The sequence below is a fragment of the Dermacentor variabilis genome, chromosome 9, assembly GCF_050947875.1.
Source record: "Dermacentor variabilis isolate Ectoservices chromosome 9, ASM5094787v1, whole genome shotgun sequence".
Classification (NCBI taxonomy): Eukaryota; Metazoa; Arthropoda; class Arachnida; order Ixodida; family Ixodidae; genus Dermacentor; species Dermacentor variabilis.
Genome location: NC_134576.1, coordinates 130,468,767 through 130,486,167, shown reverse-complemented (window position 1 = coordinate 130,486,167; position 17,401 = coordinate 130,468,767). Strand labels below are relative to the sequence as shown.

The following is a 17,401-nucleotide window of genomic DNA, read 5'->3' as shown; positions in this document are numbered from 1 at the left end:
ATAAAAGTTTTTCTTTTTTTATTTTTATTTTTTTCCGAGTGTGAACTCGAGCGGCCACTCATGCCACAAGTGACGTCAGCGGAAGTCGCAGCACTCTTTTCGCACATACGGTTTTTCCCACTGGGAAAAAGTCTACCGAGAGCTGCCGTCTTGAGTTCTCGGGCGTTTATGAGTGCGATATATATTTACATGGGTGACTGTTGTTTGTTTGTTTGTTTACACGCCGCTTGTGATGCGCCATCTACTCACTACTGAGTTGCTGTTACAAAATGTTCAGTGTTTTACATTTACCGTATATTACGTATTGTACCTTTTGGTCGTGTATTGTTGCCGCCTAAAATGCCTCGTCAAGGGTTCATTGGCCCAGTCAAGCTATCCATAACAGGTTTTGATTTGATTACTGCACTTAGAAGCGCGCCCTTGACCGCAGTGGCAATGCAGTACATGCGCGCTAAACAAAAACGTAAACGACGCAAGGAAAGCACTACAGACAGAGAGAGAGAGAGAGAGAGAGAGAGAGAGAGAGAGATGCCGGGATCGGTGCGCTCTAAAATACTCTGCGCGCTTGTCTCGGTCGAACACAATTCGCGCGAGCAAATTGAGAATCTGATCCTCCTTCGCCACCGATAGAGGTGGCGAAAAAAAAAAACACAATAAGCATTTTCATTCGCGAGGAACTACTGGCCAGGGTAAGAAGAAGGCCTTGCAGTCAGCGCGATCGAAATCTAATTAGCGCGAGTGCGTGTTGAAGGCGTGCTGCGAGAGAGCATCGAGTTGGTTCCGCATACCGCAGCGCAGCTTTTAATGACGGGCGTAGGTGTAACAGGGACGCGCGGAAATGGGAACACTGTTACGTACGGCTCGCGGTCGCTCGTGCGTTCTAAGAAATGACACAATCAGAATATGATTACATACTGGAAGATAATAGCTCACAAGCACACACAGTGTTGCAAGGACCCCGTTTGATGGCTTATCGGGACACTCGCTCACTCAAGTTACGTGGGCGCCCGCCGCGACACTTGTCTGGATCGACGGCAGCGTTGTCTGCAGCCGCTGGCTTGGCCAATCGGCGCTCCACGGAAAGCGATACATCTCCGAATGGCGGTCGATCCACGATATACGGATACCTGCTTTCCGCACAGCGCGGGCGAAGACTTGTGATCGCATTTAAAAGATAAAAGATAAAAAAGAATGAAACTGCGTACAGCATTAAAGTGGGCAGTTGGGCGAATTGAACAGTCACAATGGTAACAGCGCGAACTATAAACAACTATAGACGTCATTCGGCTATACATTGCTGCTTTACGTTTGACATGACGGTTCTGTCAGATTTTGTATTATAGTTATGTATAATACGGCACGGCGTGATTTGTCAAACTATGTATTTGCTATACATTGCTATTTATGTAAGCAATGATGGGTTTTGTGCCCTATTTGTACCCCACCCCTGTAACGGCCCAATCGGCCAACACTACCTGGAAATTTATATATATATATATATATATATATATATATATATATATATATATATATATATATATATATATATATATATATATATATATATATATATATATATATATATAAACGACGACGTAGTGAAAGGACACAGGACTGCGCTCGTCCTGTGTCCTTTCACTCCGTCGTTGTTTTTGTTCGCACTGCTGCCATCATGAAAAACTGATTACACATGTGCGAAAATGTCCCGCACATGTAATTTTTTTTGTCCTTTGTGTAACAGTATATTGCAGTAAACAGAACGATGTCACACCAGCTATAGCCAAAGCCGAAGTCTTGTTTAGCATCTATAGTGGACGGCCGAGTTAATTCTTCGCGCAGGATTTACTCCGCTTTTCGGGGGTATAAGAGTGTCCTGGAAATGGTTCACTTCCAACAAGCACGTTGCTCGGAAGCACCGCGCCTACATATGAAGCTCGGCGGGCAGCACCCTCTCCTAACACCAGGGTTTCTTGTATTGAAGGACCCTGGTAAGACCTGCGCAATAATCTTGATCACAGCCGACGTCAGCCCGAATCGCTCTGAATACGCTATGGAGTCATCCTTTTTTTTTTCTTTTTTTAAGCACTGGGACTGAACGAAAAAGAGTGATCGTTATCAATTATACCTTCCTAATGCTTGTGAGGACAGATTATATCTTCTCTCCTTTTCGCATATTTTTTTTTCTACCGCTTTCCCTTTCCCCCAGTGCAGAGTTGCTAACCGGTCAGTTATCTGGTTAACCATCTCTGCCCTTCACAGCTTTTCTTTTCTCTCTCTCTTTCTTTCTAGCAATGACAGCTAGTGGAGATTAAGATCACTAAGGCCGTCCTTAAAAGAGAGACAAAACGCAGTGGACAACGAAGTTTTCATCGTGACGCGTTGCGAAAAGGTACGAAGTGGTGTTCAAGGCGGTGCCAGCCTGCAGTGTTTTCGTAGTGTGAAGCATCGACACGCGCATGGCCAGAAACTACGAGAAATGAAGCGCGAAGACAGCCACGCAGTCAATGCGGTCCAGAATAACCGAACTGCAAATGTGGCCACTACACTCTCACGCGTTTTATCGTCATATTACGTGTACTCGTGCCACTAAACATTCAGAACTAAAATATCCCGGAGTTCAGTCTATAGCTTAACCTAATGAGGATTTATTTATTTATTTATTGGATTCATTGACTGATTGAAAGCCTCCGAGAAAAGTGCCGGCGAAAGTGAACATGCATCAACGGTGATCACCATACAAAACTGGTAAAGGGAAAATCAGACACCCACCCGTTCGTAGCAATTGCTACAAAGGAAACCCATACGGGTTCCTCGAAAGAAAAGCCTCAGAGTTGAAGAAAAATTCGTCCTGGTCCGGGACTCGAACCCGGGACCACCGCCTTTCCGGGGCAGCCGCTCTACCATCTGAGCTAACCAGGCGGCTAGCAGATGTCAGGGCGAAGTCGAATTTGTCGACAACACACGAAGCAAAGGCAAGTGTTTGACGTAGTAGTTCTGCGGAAACCGGCAAGGTGGAGAGAAGTAATTGGTAAAGGGTCTACTACGTCACCATACAAAACTTGTCAACATGCAATACTGTCTGGCAAGCAATAGAACTGCGTTTTTCCTAACTGCTCTACTACTACCATCTGGCTGTAATTGATAAGCGAAATCAATGACGTTTTTCTTCCGCAAGGTAACCACTATAAGTGAACTTGACAGTCTGACGACATCGTTTGATTGATTGATTGATTGATTGATTGATTGATTGATTGATTGATTGATTGATTGATTGATTGATTGATTGATATCGACACGGGCTACGAAGAGACGCCGCAGCAGGGATATCCCGATAGCTTTTGACCACCTGTTGGATCTCTTTAACGCATGCGCGTGACTCAAGGCGCGGCGCACGAGCGCCTTTTCACTGCGCCCTTTTCCCCTACCCGCTTTCGCAATGCGGTCACCAACGCGACAGGGAATCGAACCCTCGTGCCCTTCCCGCAGGCAAGGGCCGCGCCCCAGATAGCCACCTCGATCGACAGGACGCGCTGCGTACATATACATATGTATATATGCATATGTATATGTGTATATATGTATATACGTGCAGTGTTTTCGTAGTCTCAAGCATGTGCATGTGTATATGTATATATATACCTGACGAAACGGGGCGGCGGGCGCCAGTAGAGCAGGGACTCCGTCCTCTCGTCGCTGTGCTGGGCCAGTCCGCGCTGGGCGCCCGCGAAGCCGCAGCAAGGGTCGTCCCTCCAGCAGCAGGAGGCCAGGCACCATCTGAGCATGTCATGGCATGCCGCAGGGTGGAGCCACGCGAAATTGCGAACCTCGCGTCAGGTGTAGCGGCAGTCCACGCTTGAAACTGGCCAACATCCACCGAGCACAGGTTCCCCCTCCTCCGAAGGGATCTTGCGCGCTGACAGGTGTTAGGGCGTCGCAGTCTTCTTTGGTGCCTCGGCCGTATATATATCCCGGGGGGGGGGCTTCTTCCTTTCCAGTCTTCCCGCGGCTTTCGCGAACACTCAGTTCCAAGTTGTTCGGCACGCGCGAAGCCGCGTGCTCAGACGCGTGCTGTGTAGTCTTTCCAACCAATGCTCGCGCACGGTATATAACGTGTTTCAGTTCTTCCGGTCACTTCGGCGGGTCTTCGGCGAAATCGAGGATTCTCACCGAAACGGAGCGCGATTTCTTGGCGACAGTATCTCGTAGCAACGTTCGTTTCCACTCCTTATTTTGATGAGGATTTCTGCTACGAAAACTGATCAATCAGCGTATTCGGGGGTCGAGTATATACACCGCGACATCGCGAGGCAGTTTTCACGAGCGCACTCACTTGAGCAAGCGTGTATCCTTTCGAAACCGCTCGGCTTTCTGGAAAAGCCGAATCTCTCGAAAACGTGCCGTTGTCTTCCGACGCGTCGAGTCCCACCGACGAGCGAATTCTTCGAGCAGTCTTCAAAAACCATGTTGCGCTGCGACAACATATATATGTAGGTCCTTCAACAGCGTATATACCACAAACAGTGCATCGAAAGACAGTAAACCACGAGCACAGGCACCTTGCAATCCTGGCACCTCTTGAAGCGACGACTTGTTTTTCTTTTCTTTTTTCGGTCGACTTCAATCACAACGCAGTTCTTCCGGACACAGCAAGGCGCATGTCACAGCTCGGCTAATATTGTGGAATGTTCAGCTTATACATATACTGACGCTTCAACCTGTTAAAGGTCAACGACGCCTAAACGAGCTGGCGTCGCATCGTGGTACGACGGTGCCGTTGCGCCTTGCCTGCGCCTTGAAGCCTCTCCAAACCGCGAACCGTGGAACGACTTCTCGTAGAAAAGCGAGCTTCTCCGCCGCCGCGGTGCGCCATTCTTCCGACCACGGGTCGCGACGTCTCGGAACGACCGCTGGCCATGCCCTGTCGGAAGACAAGACTCTGCCGCAGCGGTGTACACACACACACACACACACACAATCACGCCGGCCAGAGTGTCGTTCGTCGCCCGCGACGGCCACCGTGCAAACAGCGGCGCTTATCTCACGACCCGTTCGAACGCGCAACGGAATTCTCAATCCAAACACCGTGCCGTGGGAGCGCCGAACGAGAGAGAGACAAGGCCTCCCGTAGAACGTTTATCTTTGTTCAGCGAACGAAGAAAAGTGAGCGGCACGTAAGCCCGTGGACACCTAGGTTTCTCGCGTGGCCGTCGTCCCGGAGAGATGCAGGACCGTCGTCTTGCAAAAGAGACGACTCTCCGCGGTGCCAATGCGGCTGGGGGCGCGTTTTTCTCTCCGGTGCGAGTATATTTTTTTTAGCGAGAGGACGTCAATCGACGTTCGCGCAAACGGCTCCTGTTATGCCGCGTTGGTAGGTCGGCGTCCAGCGGGTGTTGACGTTCCCACCGGTTCGCCGGGTGTATACGCTTGTTCCGGTGGATGCGGGAAGGAGTGAGGGAAAACTTACTTGCGCGGCACAACGTCGACGGCGTTCAAACTTTCGGCGGGTCCCGTCGCGAGGAAACCGTCGATCGGACGTCACACGTAGCCGCGCACAACGATTTCGTCTACGGCAGGGCGACTTCGTCGCGTAGTATTCCAGGTAGAGCAGCTATGTCGCTCGCCGACGAAAACCCCGGAAACCAGATAGAAACCTCTCTCCGGCGCAAAAACAAAAATAAAATGAAAGAGAGGCGAGAGACAAAAACAAAATGTGCGCTGCTCTTGGGAGTACAGAAGCAACGTCAACCGCGCGCACAGACACCCACACACACCACCACCTCTTGCCGCGCCAACCCGCGCACACCGACTCGCAAACACGCACACAAATAAAAAAAAACGCGTGCACAGGAAAAACAAAAAAACAACCGGAGCACCAACAAGCTCTCCCACGAGACACTTCCACGGAAGATGACGAAGACGACGACCACTCGCGCACAACACACAAACACGCACGACTCGTCACCGGTCGCGCAGCTTGACTCTCCAACAGTCTCGGGTCAGAACCGACGACAAGAAATATCGGAAGGCGGCGACTCGCCCGAAGCTGGCGCAAATTCATTCACTCGCACGACGGGAGCGGACTACGCGTGACACACGCACGAACGAAGCGAGGAGCCCAGGCCCGCGCGCACAGCCGACCAGTCCGCGCCGGTGTCCCATCCATTCCGTCGGAGGAGGCCTTCGCAAGACACACGCGCGTGCGCGCGCACTACTACTTCGAAAGACACCGAGGACGGCGGTGCGGCGTCCGCCGCGCGCGAGGGACCGTCGCCCACGCTGTTGCGATCCTCGGTCAGGGAGTAGGGGCGGGGGGGGGGGGGGGGCGAAAGAAAAGATGGGGCCAACCTCCGATCACGAACGAGAAAGAAGCCAATAAGAAGAGAGAGAGAGAAGCGAGCACGCGGCAAAACGAACGCGTTTCCGTTAGCGGCGCTACGAGAGAAAGCGAAACAGAAAAAAAAAAAAAGGAAGGTGCATGCAGGTGCGACGGCGCGCTTGCGTGTATATGGTGGTGGTACGCGACACCATCGAGCGCGAGCTTGCTGCCGCGGGCGCGCGCGCGCGAGCACCCAATGATTCCCGAGAAACATAAGCGAGCGGACGGACCACCGACGGGCCGCACAGGGCAGGACCGGTTGCCGAGAAGGCCGGTCGGCCGGACGGAAAGTAAAAGCGTTGGCGGCGGCGAAGGCGCGTGGGTCGACGCTCGGTCAGTCGCTCACGAGGAGGCGGCGCACCGGGGCGAAGAGGTAAAAGATAATAATAATAAAAGAAAGGAAACGCGGCCGGCCCGGACGGAGCAACCCTTTGCCACGGGCGCGGGCCCATTCATGAATGCACGCGCGCGTGCGTGTGTGAAGTGTATGCACCCGCGCGATCGGCATGGCCGCGCGAGCAATGGGCCGGCTTTTGTCGACTCGTTAAACGCCTGCAGTTAGGAGCGTAATGCGAACGATAAACGGCTCTGGCTGTTGAAGCTTCTTTTCTCGCTCGCCCCGCTATCATCCATTACATGTCATCGTCATTATCTCTTTTGGTTATTCCATTAAACTGCCAGGTTTGCGTTCACCGACTGCTATTCCGGTTTGCCCCTTCGCCGGTCTCTACACGAAATGGTGCCGAACAGGAAGGGGTGAGGTTGGGGGGAGGAGTGTTCTACTGGTTGCTGCCAACGTTGCCACTCTATTCCAATGCTACAGAGCATTCTCCCCACTTGGCGGGTATCATCCCTTGACCTCGGTGTAACGCTTCTTCGGTGGTTCTCCTAAGGCGCACCAAGTCTTTTAGCGACGATGACCACGGCGATGTGAAGCATGACGACGACGAGGAGGAGGTCGCTGGTTCGACTGCCGACGAGGCGGTCGCATTCCGACGAGGGCGGAGTGCGCGGCGACAACGCTCGCGCAGTTTTATTTAGTTGCACGCTCAGGAGAACCGGTCCAGGTGGTCAAAAATTAGCGACGAAGCCGCCTCCACACTACAGCGCCTCTCACAGTCGCAGTGCACGCCGTGAGAAACGTTAAACCGCGTGTGTCAATCAATCCACATCAGCTGTATTCCTTTTAAAAAGTTCTGGTCAGCACGATATATAGAACGAAATAACGGATATAACGAATTAAGTGAAATTTCTCGAAATCCCCTTCCTGTCAACATTCATAGTGCACGGGCTATTTTCTGTAAGAGTTCACCTAGTGGTCTGTCCATTTCGGCCGTTCCTGATTGGCTAGGGCCGCTCTTCTCCTCGCTCGTACAGCTGCATCCAATCGGCAACGGCCGATTGGATGCAGCTGGAGCAGGCCCTAGGTGGACTCTTACAGAATACACCCCCCACCCCAGTAGACGCAGTAACGGATATAACGAATATAACTCTGGCTCCCTCTTCAACTTCGTTACAACGAGGTTTTACTATATATGTGCACCTCCCAGTGCCCGCGTCTCAGCTGCCCCGCGCGCACATACGCCTGACAAGGCCCGTTCAACGGACCTTCCTAGAAATCGTTCAATGACATCCTCGAAGCTGTCCGCGGCCGCCCAGTCCCCAACACCATCACACCGATATGTCACGAAAGCACAGCTAAATTTTTTTCCGGCGCTGGCTGAACCATTCATTGGGGCGCATCGGAATGCCCGGCACCCGATCCCGGTTTGAAGTTAATATATACGTAAAGATACGCACACAATACGAACGAAAATGACACGGGTCTTCTTGCTTGGTGTTTATACCACGCGTGTCTGCAGCCATCTCGTTCTTGCGCGAGCTCTGTCCGTGCCCGCGCTGTGGAACCCGGCACGGCAACAAGCGCCGGAAACACTTCACCGGCCACTCGAGACCCGTCTTCGGAAGAGCATGCCTCATCGCCGCAGGTTTTCCGACGCGACGAGCCCTTCGCGTAACGGCGATCCGCGCGGCAAGCAACGCGAACCCTTCAGGCACGACGCAGTCACGTCCCGGTGTCGCCGGTGTGCGGTTCGCGTCGCGCGTTGCGTGATTCATGTGGGCGAGACCGAGCGCGCAACATGCAGCCACCGCGCACGTGACCACTGATTCACGGTGTTTTCTTTAAAGAAAGGTATGCACTATAGAGAGCAGAGTGTCGGAAGGCAACGAAAAACCAAAGCGAAAAAAGAGGGGAAAACAAGACGATATTTGTGCCCGCAACGAAAACCTAACCGAAACGTTATTAGAGAGTTTTAGGTTAGGGCACGCAAGCGGCTCGCATACACAAGAACTAGGGGCGACGGTACTGCGCATGCGCACACCTAGACGTAAGTGTCTGCGCATGCGCAGTACTGTGGCCCCTAGTTCTTGCGTACGCAAGACGCTTGCGTGCCCTAATCTAAAAATTCCTATTATTTTGTTTCGGAGTGAAGCTGAAATATTTTTGATCGGTTTTCGGTTCAAGGGGAAAGTGGGCAAATACGAAACAGCCGAACCCAAACGGAACGCTTTCCAGTGGAACGAAACTAAAAGCAGCAAGAAAAACATTTCGTTCCGACACTCTGCTAGAGAGTGCAAAGTGATCTAGTATTCTTTCGGAACTCTATTTTCGTTTATTTCGCGGTAGGAGGTTGGTTACTGGTAGAGAAAATGAAGGCTCACTACTTAAACCTTTTTATTGCGATAGCAACTATAGGGACACTCGAGGCGCCTTTATGCCGTCAGCGTCGCCGTGAGGTTCCGCATAAAGTCCAAAGGCGATGAAATCGTCGTCGCGCGCCGTGTGCTGCATATGTGCGAGAGGGAGCCGGGGATCGCGGCTCAATCTGGCGCACGCAAGCGAGGCAAGCAGGGGGAGGCCGGAAGCGCGCCGCGCCGTCTTCCGTCGCGCGCAAAGTTCCGGGGGAGAGGGGAGGGATCGGGGAAGGAGGGGATTCTACTACGGACCGCCGTTATCTTGAAAGACACCTGCGACAGCGACAAGGGTCCGCGCCGCTCGCGCTGCGTTTTCGCGGCTCCCACAGTTCGCATTGACGCGAGAAGCAGCGCGAAGGTCGGTCGGTCAATTCGCTCGCTGCCGCTGCCGCGCTTCCTCGCTCCAGCACTTCCGATCCGCTCGCGTCGACTTCGTGTAAACGAAGCCATCGCGACTCTCTGGCGGCCTTTGAGCGCGCCGACGCCGCGAGATGCGCGGTCGTCGAAGACACGCACGCATCCTTCCGGGGCGAGCATGACAAGCGGCGCCGGCGACGCACCCGTCATCTAAATTTACACGCCGCACCCCCCGCCCAGGAAGATGAGAGCACAAGGGTGCGTGGCGTTGGAGGAGGCGAGGATGGGGCAGAGGGAGGGTGACACGAAATCACAAACTAAACGTTAGAAGAGGAGGAGGCGTGTATACCGCGCCCTTCTTCTATTACGTGTTATCGAGCGGCGGCGAACGCGCGTGCATGGCTGGCGAGCTGCAGGCGCGGTCACTGACTTTATCCGAAGCGAGCGAGGAACGAGCAAAGCGTCCCATCCTTTGCCGCAGCTTTTCCCCCCCCCCCACCCCCACCCACCGCCCCCTTCGAGGTCCGAAAGCGCCTTGACCTTCACACGATTCCGTGCTCCGCGAGAACGCCGGCAATGACGCGCCTCGATCGTGTTCTTACTTAACTTATTTAGTCCTATCTGCGTATGCGTACGAGCACATCGCTTTCGACGCGTGCCCCGCGTGAGGAGTACAGGGTGTCCCAGCTATAACCTTAACCAAGCTCTTCAACGTAAAAATAAAAAACAAGGTTTAAGAAACACGGTGCAAGGTACAACTTTAAGACCTATAGTGCTCGGTCCTCAGACCTCTGACAACCGAATGTCGTAGTTTATTTTTTATATAATTGTGTCTTACACTGTTCCTTTTTTATATATTCTTTATTTTATTTGAACGGCTTGGCCAACGTTAGCGGGACACACGGTATACTTCAGGAGACTCGCAGCACGATTTGGCGTTCGACACATCGGGCGTATGCAATTAAAGGACCCCCGGTTTATAACGAACTGCTTCGCGTGCTAAACATAGTTCGGCATATCAAGTAATTCCATATATCCGAGTATCGCGAACCTTAACGGTACGTTCGTTCTAAACGGATTAGAGGAAGCCTGCGCGACAGTGCTGAAACGCACAATAACGACCTTACTATACATACATCTAGCAGCCCCATGTGACATATACATATATACCTGATCGCTATCGAGTTATGCATGTACCGCACATCGCACCATACGCGGTCACGTCCGAACACGCTGTTAAGCATGTTGAGACATACGATAACCACCCCCTCCCCCCCAGAAAAAAATGATTGGACACGCTGGACATGCTTGGGAATGAACGCGCACAATAAAAAGGAACAGGTCGAATGCAAGACGAAATACAGAAGGAACAGTTTCCTCAAGATCGCATTTCTCTGAAATGATTACGCACTTAAAGGTAAATTACGATCAAAATGAATGTCAGCCGGATTTCTATACGCTTTTGATTAGGCGTTAAACTTCTGAGCTTTTCTTGTGATGTAAGATGTTGCTTTGTGTGACGTTTTCCTTTTTGTGCACTGCTCGTTGACCTGTCATCGGTTTTAACCACCTGGTGCTCATAGTGTCGTAAATAGTTCCTGTACATACATAATTTCATTCATCGTAATAAACATCATGTGAAAAGAGAAAGCCCACAGGGTAAGATGCTCGGCTTCTGAGCGTGAGGTCGTAGGTTCGAAACTCACCACCATGTTTCCTTTCAAATTTTTGGCTTTTTTGTTTATTTTTCTTCGTGGAGCGCATAGCGTTACGCGTAACGGACGGACAGACAGACGCACGGACGGACAGATTTCGCGGATCAGCCACCTAAGAATGGTCACGAATTAAAAGAGGCTCTCCGGCATGTTCAAAGCTGTGTACCCGGCGCCTCTACAGGATGGTGGCAAGCACGGCCGACGCGGCGCCAGAGCCCAATTTTCCGGCGCACTTTTCATTCATTCAGCGCTCCCGTGAGTTGTGAAAGAGGGGGAGAGGAGGGAAGGGAGGGCGCATTCCACCAGCCCACGGTGGTCTTCTCGCGCAACCCTTTGGTGGCGCCGCCGCATGCAGGTGTGGGCGACCCTTTGCTCGAAAGGCACCGAGACGACGAGGCTGCGTGCCAGCACGACAGTTTCGCCACCGCCGCCGTGTGTCTCGGCATCGCCCCATAGGATATAGTGTGAGCGCTGGACGCCTTAATCACACACTATATCATAACATATTGCTTACTATAGCGTCCTGGTCAAGGAGCTCTGAAGAGAAGCCCGATAGTAGGTGACAGCCCTAAGAGTATATAGCAAAGCAAATCCACCGCTGTCAAAGCTTACATGAAGGCGCCAGTAAATTATGCTCGCTCAATTTTTTCGCGACGTAACGGCGACGGAGAGAAGTATGGAAAAAAAGCAATATATGGCGCAGTTCGCGTTTACGAAGAGGAGGCGACCAAAGCTAACCTACAGTAACGTTGGAGCTAATATATAGTAATCTAATTCACCTTTCAAGTCGGTTCTCACTGTCCTTACGCAGCCAACTGCTAAAGGCAGTATATCCTCGGAGGTTGTGAAAGTATAAGCTCCTCCCAGAGTTTAAATTCATGTCGTGAAAACCGCTTTTTTGGGCGCAGTCGGCCGACTGCGCCGAGACGCTCCTACGTAAAGCCACTCGTTGTCAATGTCGCGAGCGCAAGCTAGCCCATTTTAAAAAAAAAAAAAAAAAAAAAAACCCACTCTGTGACTTTCTAAAGCGATTGGCATTCTTTGGGAACTCCACGCGCTTTTCGGTAAGTCCGTATCTAACCTCTTTCACGTCAACACGGGTCGTATGCGCCCGAATAAACAACATGCGTCATTGGGTGTGTGCAACTGAGCATGTGACACTAGTCACTCGGTGTGTGCGTGTGTGCGTGTGTGCGTGCGTATATATATATATATATATATATATATATATATATATATATATATATATATATATATATATATATATATATATATATATGTGTGTGTGTGTGTGTGTGTGTGTGTGTGTGTGTGTGTGTGTGTGTGTGTGTGTGTGTGTGTGTGTGTGTGTGTGTGTGAACATTCTTGGCCAATCCTACAGAACTGGTATGTGCACCTTGATATAGGGTGTCTGGATAGACAAACAGGACAGGAAGCAAGAAGCGAACAAGTCGGCAATAGAAAATTGAAATATATAAGCTACAGATAAGTCAAAAAGTCGGATCAAAAGCAGCGCGGTGAAAAGAAGTGAACAGAAATGGACCAGAGCGTGCATTGAGAGTGAGGAATGTTGAGGTATACATAGAATTGAAGATGCCCGTTACAGTTAAATTTGGAAAAAAAAAAAACAGTAAGCTATATACACAGAATTGAAGAAATCGTCAATACCGAGTGTAGCGCGACACCGCTTCAATGCTAATCGGATAAACGCCGACATTCATTGTGAGATAGGTTCTGGTTTCTTTTTTTTTTTTTTAATACACAAGTCAGGCCTCGCATGCCGGCCATGCTCTATATGAACTAAACAGTGCCACTGAGCGGGGTCGGGACACCCTTCGCTCCTGCGGGGGTTCGCGCGCATGCGCTCTCGAGCTCCCCTGCTATGGCAATATGTGAATATATGCGGCGATCATCTGGAACAGCTATAGTTGGTGGCTCGACAAAATGTCGTCAAACCCGTCAAGACACAGAACGTGAGGAGGAAGCTGTGCAGTTATACAAAACGAAGCACTACTAAAAAAGGAGAGAGAGAGAGAGAGAGAGAGAGAGAGAGAGAGAGAGAGAGAGAGAGAGAGAGAGAGAGAGATTTGCCAGTAAGCTATTCACGACCTCGCGCTGCACGTACTATACATGCACACGACCCCAAAGCAACGCGACGCAGTACACATCCATAGCGAGCGAACGAACGAACGAACGAACGAACCAGGCAATGCAGATAGCGTCGGCCAATAAATTAGACAACATAAACGAGTATAAACAGGAAGGAAGGAAAGAAGGGGGGGGGGGGGGGGTTGTCTCTGGCATGCCGACCAGACCAGAGGTTAAACGGAGTCACGCAAGACGGCCTCGCCCGCAGCGCTGCCAGATCGAGGCGACAATGCGAGATAGCATGTGACACAACGCCAATGTCTTCCGGCCCCGATAAGGGCGAAGAGGGACGCGCGCTCGAGCGTTATCTGGCGTGTACTCGCGCGTGCGCGACTGGCCCGAACTAATTCCCCCCACTGCCCCCCCCCCCCCCCCCCGCGGCTGCCAAACCCGTTCCCAACGCGAAGACGAGACCGACGACGCCGTGGGCCGCAGAATCTGCAGGCAGCGTCGGCGACGTCACGCAGAGGACGCGAAGCACAGTTTCCCACACAAATTACTAGAGAGAGAGAGAAAACAAAATCTGGCCTTGAGATCGCGGAACTGCCACAGGAATTATGGGTTCGCGGTGCATTTTATTTGCTTGAACGACGTGTTCACTGTCACCTGTCCAACTTCCAAAAGTCACTCCTATGGCAACGAAAAAAAAAAAAAAAAAGAGCGAACGTATCTGTAACAAAAGTTGCGGCAACATCTGTATTTATTTTTTTCCTGTAGATAGTTCATTTATAAGTGGTCACATATGTTAACAAGCGGACCACTTGCTAAGACCCTCGAAAGAGTTTTTCGGGTACTCACGGTATAAAGATAGGATGTTATTGCGTGCCTTTAAGAAACAAACAAGAACTGACTGATTGAAATGGCTGATTGGTGGATTTGCCTAATCTTCACGCCCGTGACTCCACGCAAGATGCTACGTAAGATTCGTAAAATGCTCGTACGAGGTTGTTTATTAGGCTTTATCTTTCTATACTTCCAAGATATTGTATGCTTTTATAAACGCAGCAACGGGACACAGGAGTCTGCGCGCATCCATAGTCTGTTGCGAATTGTTGGCACTTGCAACTCGACACTTTCTCCAAAGCGATAAATCCGCAGTGTGACTAGAAGCCGTCTGAATTATACATAGCCAGGCATTAACGTCAGAGTTCCCGCTTGTAAATTTTGTAGAAAAAGATATACGTGACGCCAACGACGAGCTACAGTGTTTCCGTGAAATGCTACGGGAGCCGTACAACAGGTTTTCGGTGGAGAGCTTTCCAAAAAAACGCACGCGGGCGCGTTGGGCCGCGATAAGGCAGGGGCTCGGAGGCGTGAAATATGGGGGTTAGACAAATCTTTAAAGAAAGAACGAAAGAAAAAAAATGTCGCATGGCCCAAGAAGTATGGTCGGTTGGACCGGCGCGACCAGAGAGAGCCACACAGGAAGACGTCAAGGAAGCAAAGTTCGTGCACTGAACAGCTTTACGACAACGCAGCACGACGCGGACATGCGTGGTTACCAGGGCCGCTCGATGCTCTTGCATTCATTTGTCTCTTGCTCTCTCTCTCTCTTTCTTGGGCAGCGACGCAGGCGCGCAGATACTACCTCCCCCCTTCCACACACGCACCTTGCAATAGTTAAACCTCGTTATAACGAAGTGGTATATAAAAGATAGTGAATTTAGCGAAGTGAGATTCCCCCTTGAAATCCCCATAAATATCTATAGTGCGGTACATGCAATAATGGACACGACGAAGTAATGGATATAACGAGGTAAATCTGACTCACCCTTTAACTTCGTTACAACGAGGTTTTTACAGTATTGTGCTCAAAACAGTACCAGGTAGAAGTGCCAGTAGTTCGTGCTCGCTCTATAGCACAAACTACTGGTACCGAACTACTGATTATATACATTACTTCGTCATATCCATTATTGCATGCGCCGCACTGTCGATATTTATGGGGATTTCAGGAGTCCCCATCTCACTTGCTTCGTTAAATTCACTATTTCGTAACATACCGTTCCGTTATAACGAGGTCTGGCTGCATTCCAAGGTGCGTGTGTGGAAGGGGGGGGGGGGGTAGTGTCCGCGCGCCTGCGTCGCTATGCAAGCCGGCGGCCCGTTTAGAAGCGGAACAATTAATAACGAAATCCAGCAAGGCGTTCTTATTTGTTTGAAGGAGGAAGTCGAGCGAGAGTAAGCGGAGCTGTTTCGAAAAAGAAGAAGAATCGGTTGACGCGAGCTGGTACACTGCAACGCTCGTTAACTGACACGCTACGGCTTTGTGCACATCGGAATAGAACGCTCTCTTTATTAATTCAGCGCATTAAGCATAGGAATATCCTAAAATAAGTGACAACATATATACAGTGTATACTGGCGTCAGCATCAGCGTTATCCTTGACGAAAAATATTACTGGCGTACGCGCTAGCCAATTACGTTCGCTCATTGTCGTGACGTCACAGCGGAGACTACCGTCTTTCAATATCGGCTCCATCTTGCGGTAACTACAGGTGCGGCTTGCACGAGCATTTAGTAACGAAAATAATAACGAATTTAAGAACGCGTTCTTGTGCGGACTATAGGCGTTGTCTATGGAACATTTAAGAAAGCGTTCTTAAATTCGTTATTAAATGTTCGTGCAAGCCGCCCCGCGTTTCGGAGCGCAGTGGCACGATTCACGAGGGATTTGTGCAGGCGGAGCCTCTGCTGCATTCGCAGGGTTGTCACTGTATTAGCCCAACACGGCAAGCAGTACGAAGTTTTGAACCACATATGAGAACGCTTATAGAGTACAAGGCATTCCGCAAAGTGTGTATGTATATATATATATATATATATATATATATATATATATATATATATATATATATATATATATATATATATATATATGTGTGTAAAGCTGCTGTGGTTGGCGTTTGCCGTCGGCCTATACAGTCGAGAGTTTTGTTCTTCCGTCCCAGCATCCGTCGCGCGATCACATTTCGCAGGGCGGACGACGGGTCGCTGTCGTCGTGACGTCACCGATTCGTCCTCCGTGTGAATCCGCCACAAGATGCGTTCACGAGGGAGAATGGCTGAGCAATCACTGTCGCCTATACTCTATAATGGCGCTTTCGGATAACAGTTATGTCGAATAGTTTTGCCCGTAAACGCAATACAAAAGAGAATAATACAGAAAGAAAGAACGCCGTTTCTTGCTCCTAAATGACCTTTTTAGGCTTGTAGCGCAGCTCAGAAAGAGCACAAAGGAAGGTGGAAGGGGCAATAAAAGGAGAACGGAGAACTTTGTTCTCCGTTCTCCATTTTCCTTTTTGCTCTTTCTCAGCTGCGTTACAAGCCTAAAAAGGTCATGACATACCAATTCGCCCAAACTGCCACGCTTTTGCTCCTAAATATTTTGACTAGCGTCAGGCAACGCTTCACGCTAGGCGATACTATAGGGTGCCACTCGTAAGCACAGAAAGTAAACATTCAAATGTAAACACAAAAAAAAAGGACAAAAGTAAACTTGCGCGCATTTCCTTTCTTTAACGCTGCGAGCCCGGCACTTCCAAGTCACGAACGGCATATCAGTGTGACGCAGCATTCTCGACAGGAAAGTAGCGAGCGCCGAGTTTCAAGAAAGGAAACGCAAGCAAGGCAGATGACGATTATCGTTGTGGGACAAATATACAGCCCAAAGGGTGCAATCGTTTTAAGAGTGCACAACAATAATAGTCATCTGTCTTGTCCGCATAAATTTCCCTTCTTAAAAACGCTGTGCTCGTTACTTTCCTGTCGAGAATGCTCTGTCATGCTGATAACGCGCATGCCGTTCATGACTTGGAAGTACCGGGCTCGCAGCGTTAAAGAAAGGCAATGCGGGCAAGATTGATGACGATTATACACACTCTTAGAAAAATGTACGCCCTTTGGGGCGTATCTTGTCCCACAACGATAATCGTCATCTGTCTGGCCCGCGTTTCCTCTCTTTAACGCTGCGAGCCTGGTACTTCCCAGTCATGAACGGCATGCGCGTTATCAGTGTGACGCAGCTTCTCGACAGGAAAGTAGCGA

At 50.3% G+C, this 17,401-nt stretch overlaps 1 protein-coding gene and 1 non-coding gene across 2 annotated transcripts in view; both read right to left on the bottom strand.

Annotated features, from left to right (window-relative positions):
* The window catches only part of Fak (protein tyrosine kinase 2 Fak), a 51,488-nt gene extending 46,708 nt beyond the window's left edge, over positions 1 to 4,780 (bottom strand). Inside the window, exon 1 of the mRNA XM_075669413.1 lies at positions 3,640 to 4,780. Within this exon, the coding sequence (XP_075525528.1) occupies positions 3,640 to 3,782 (143 nt within the window). The 5' untranslated portion in view covers positions 3,783 to 4,780. The remainder of the gene's footprint in view (positions 1 to 3,639) is intronic.
* On the bottom strand, positions 2,845 to 2,919 carry TRNAS-GGA (transfer RNA serine (anticodon GGA)). The gene has a single exon. It is a non-coding gene; the product is annotated as a tRNA-Ser (tRNA).
* Positions 4,781 to 17,401: the final 12,621 nt, after the last annotated feature.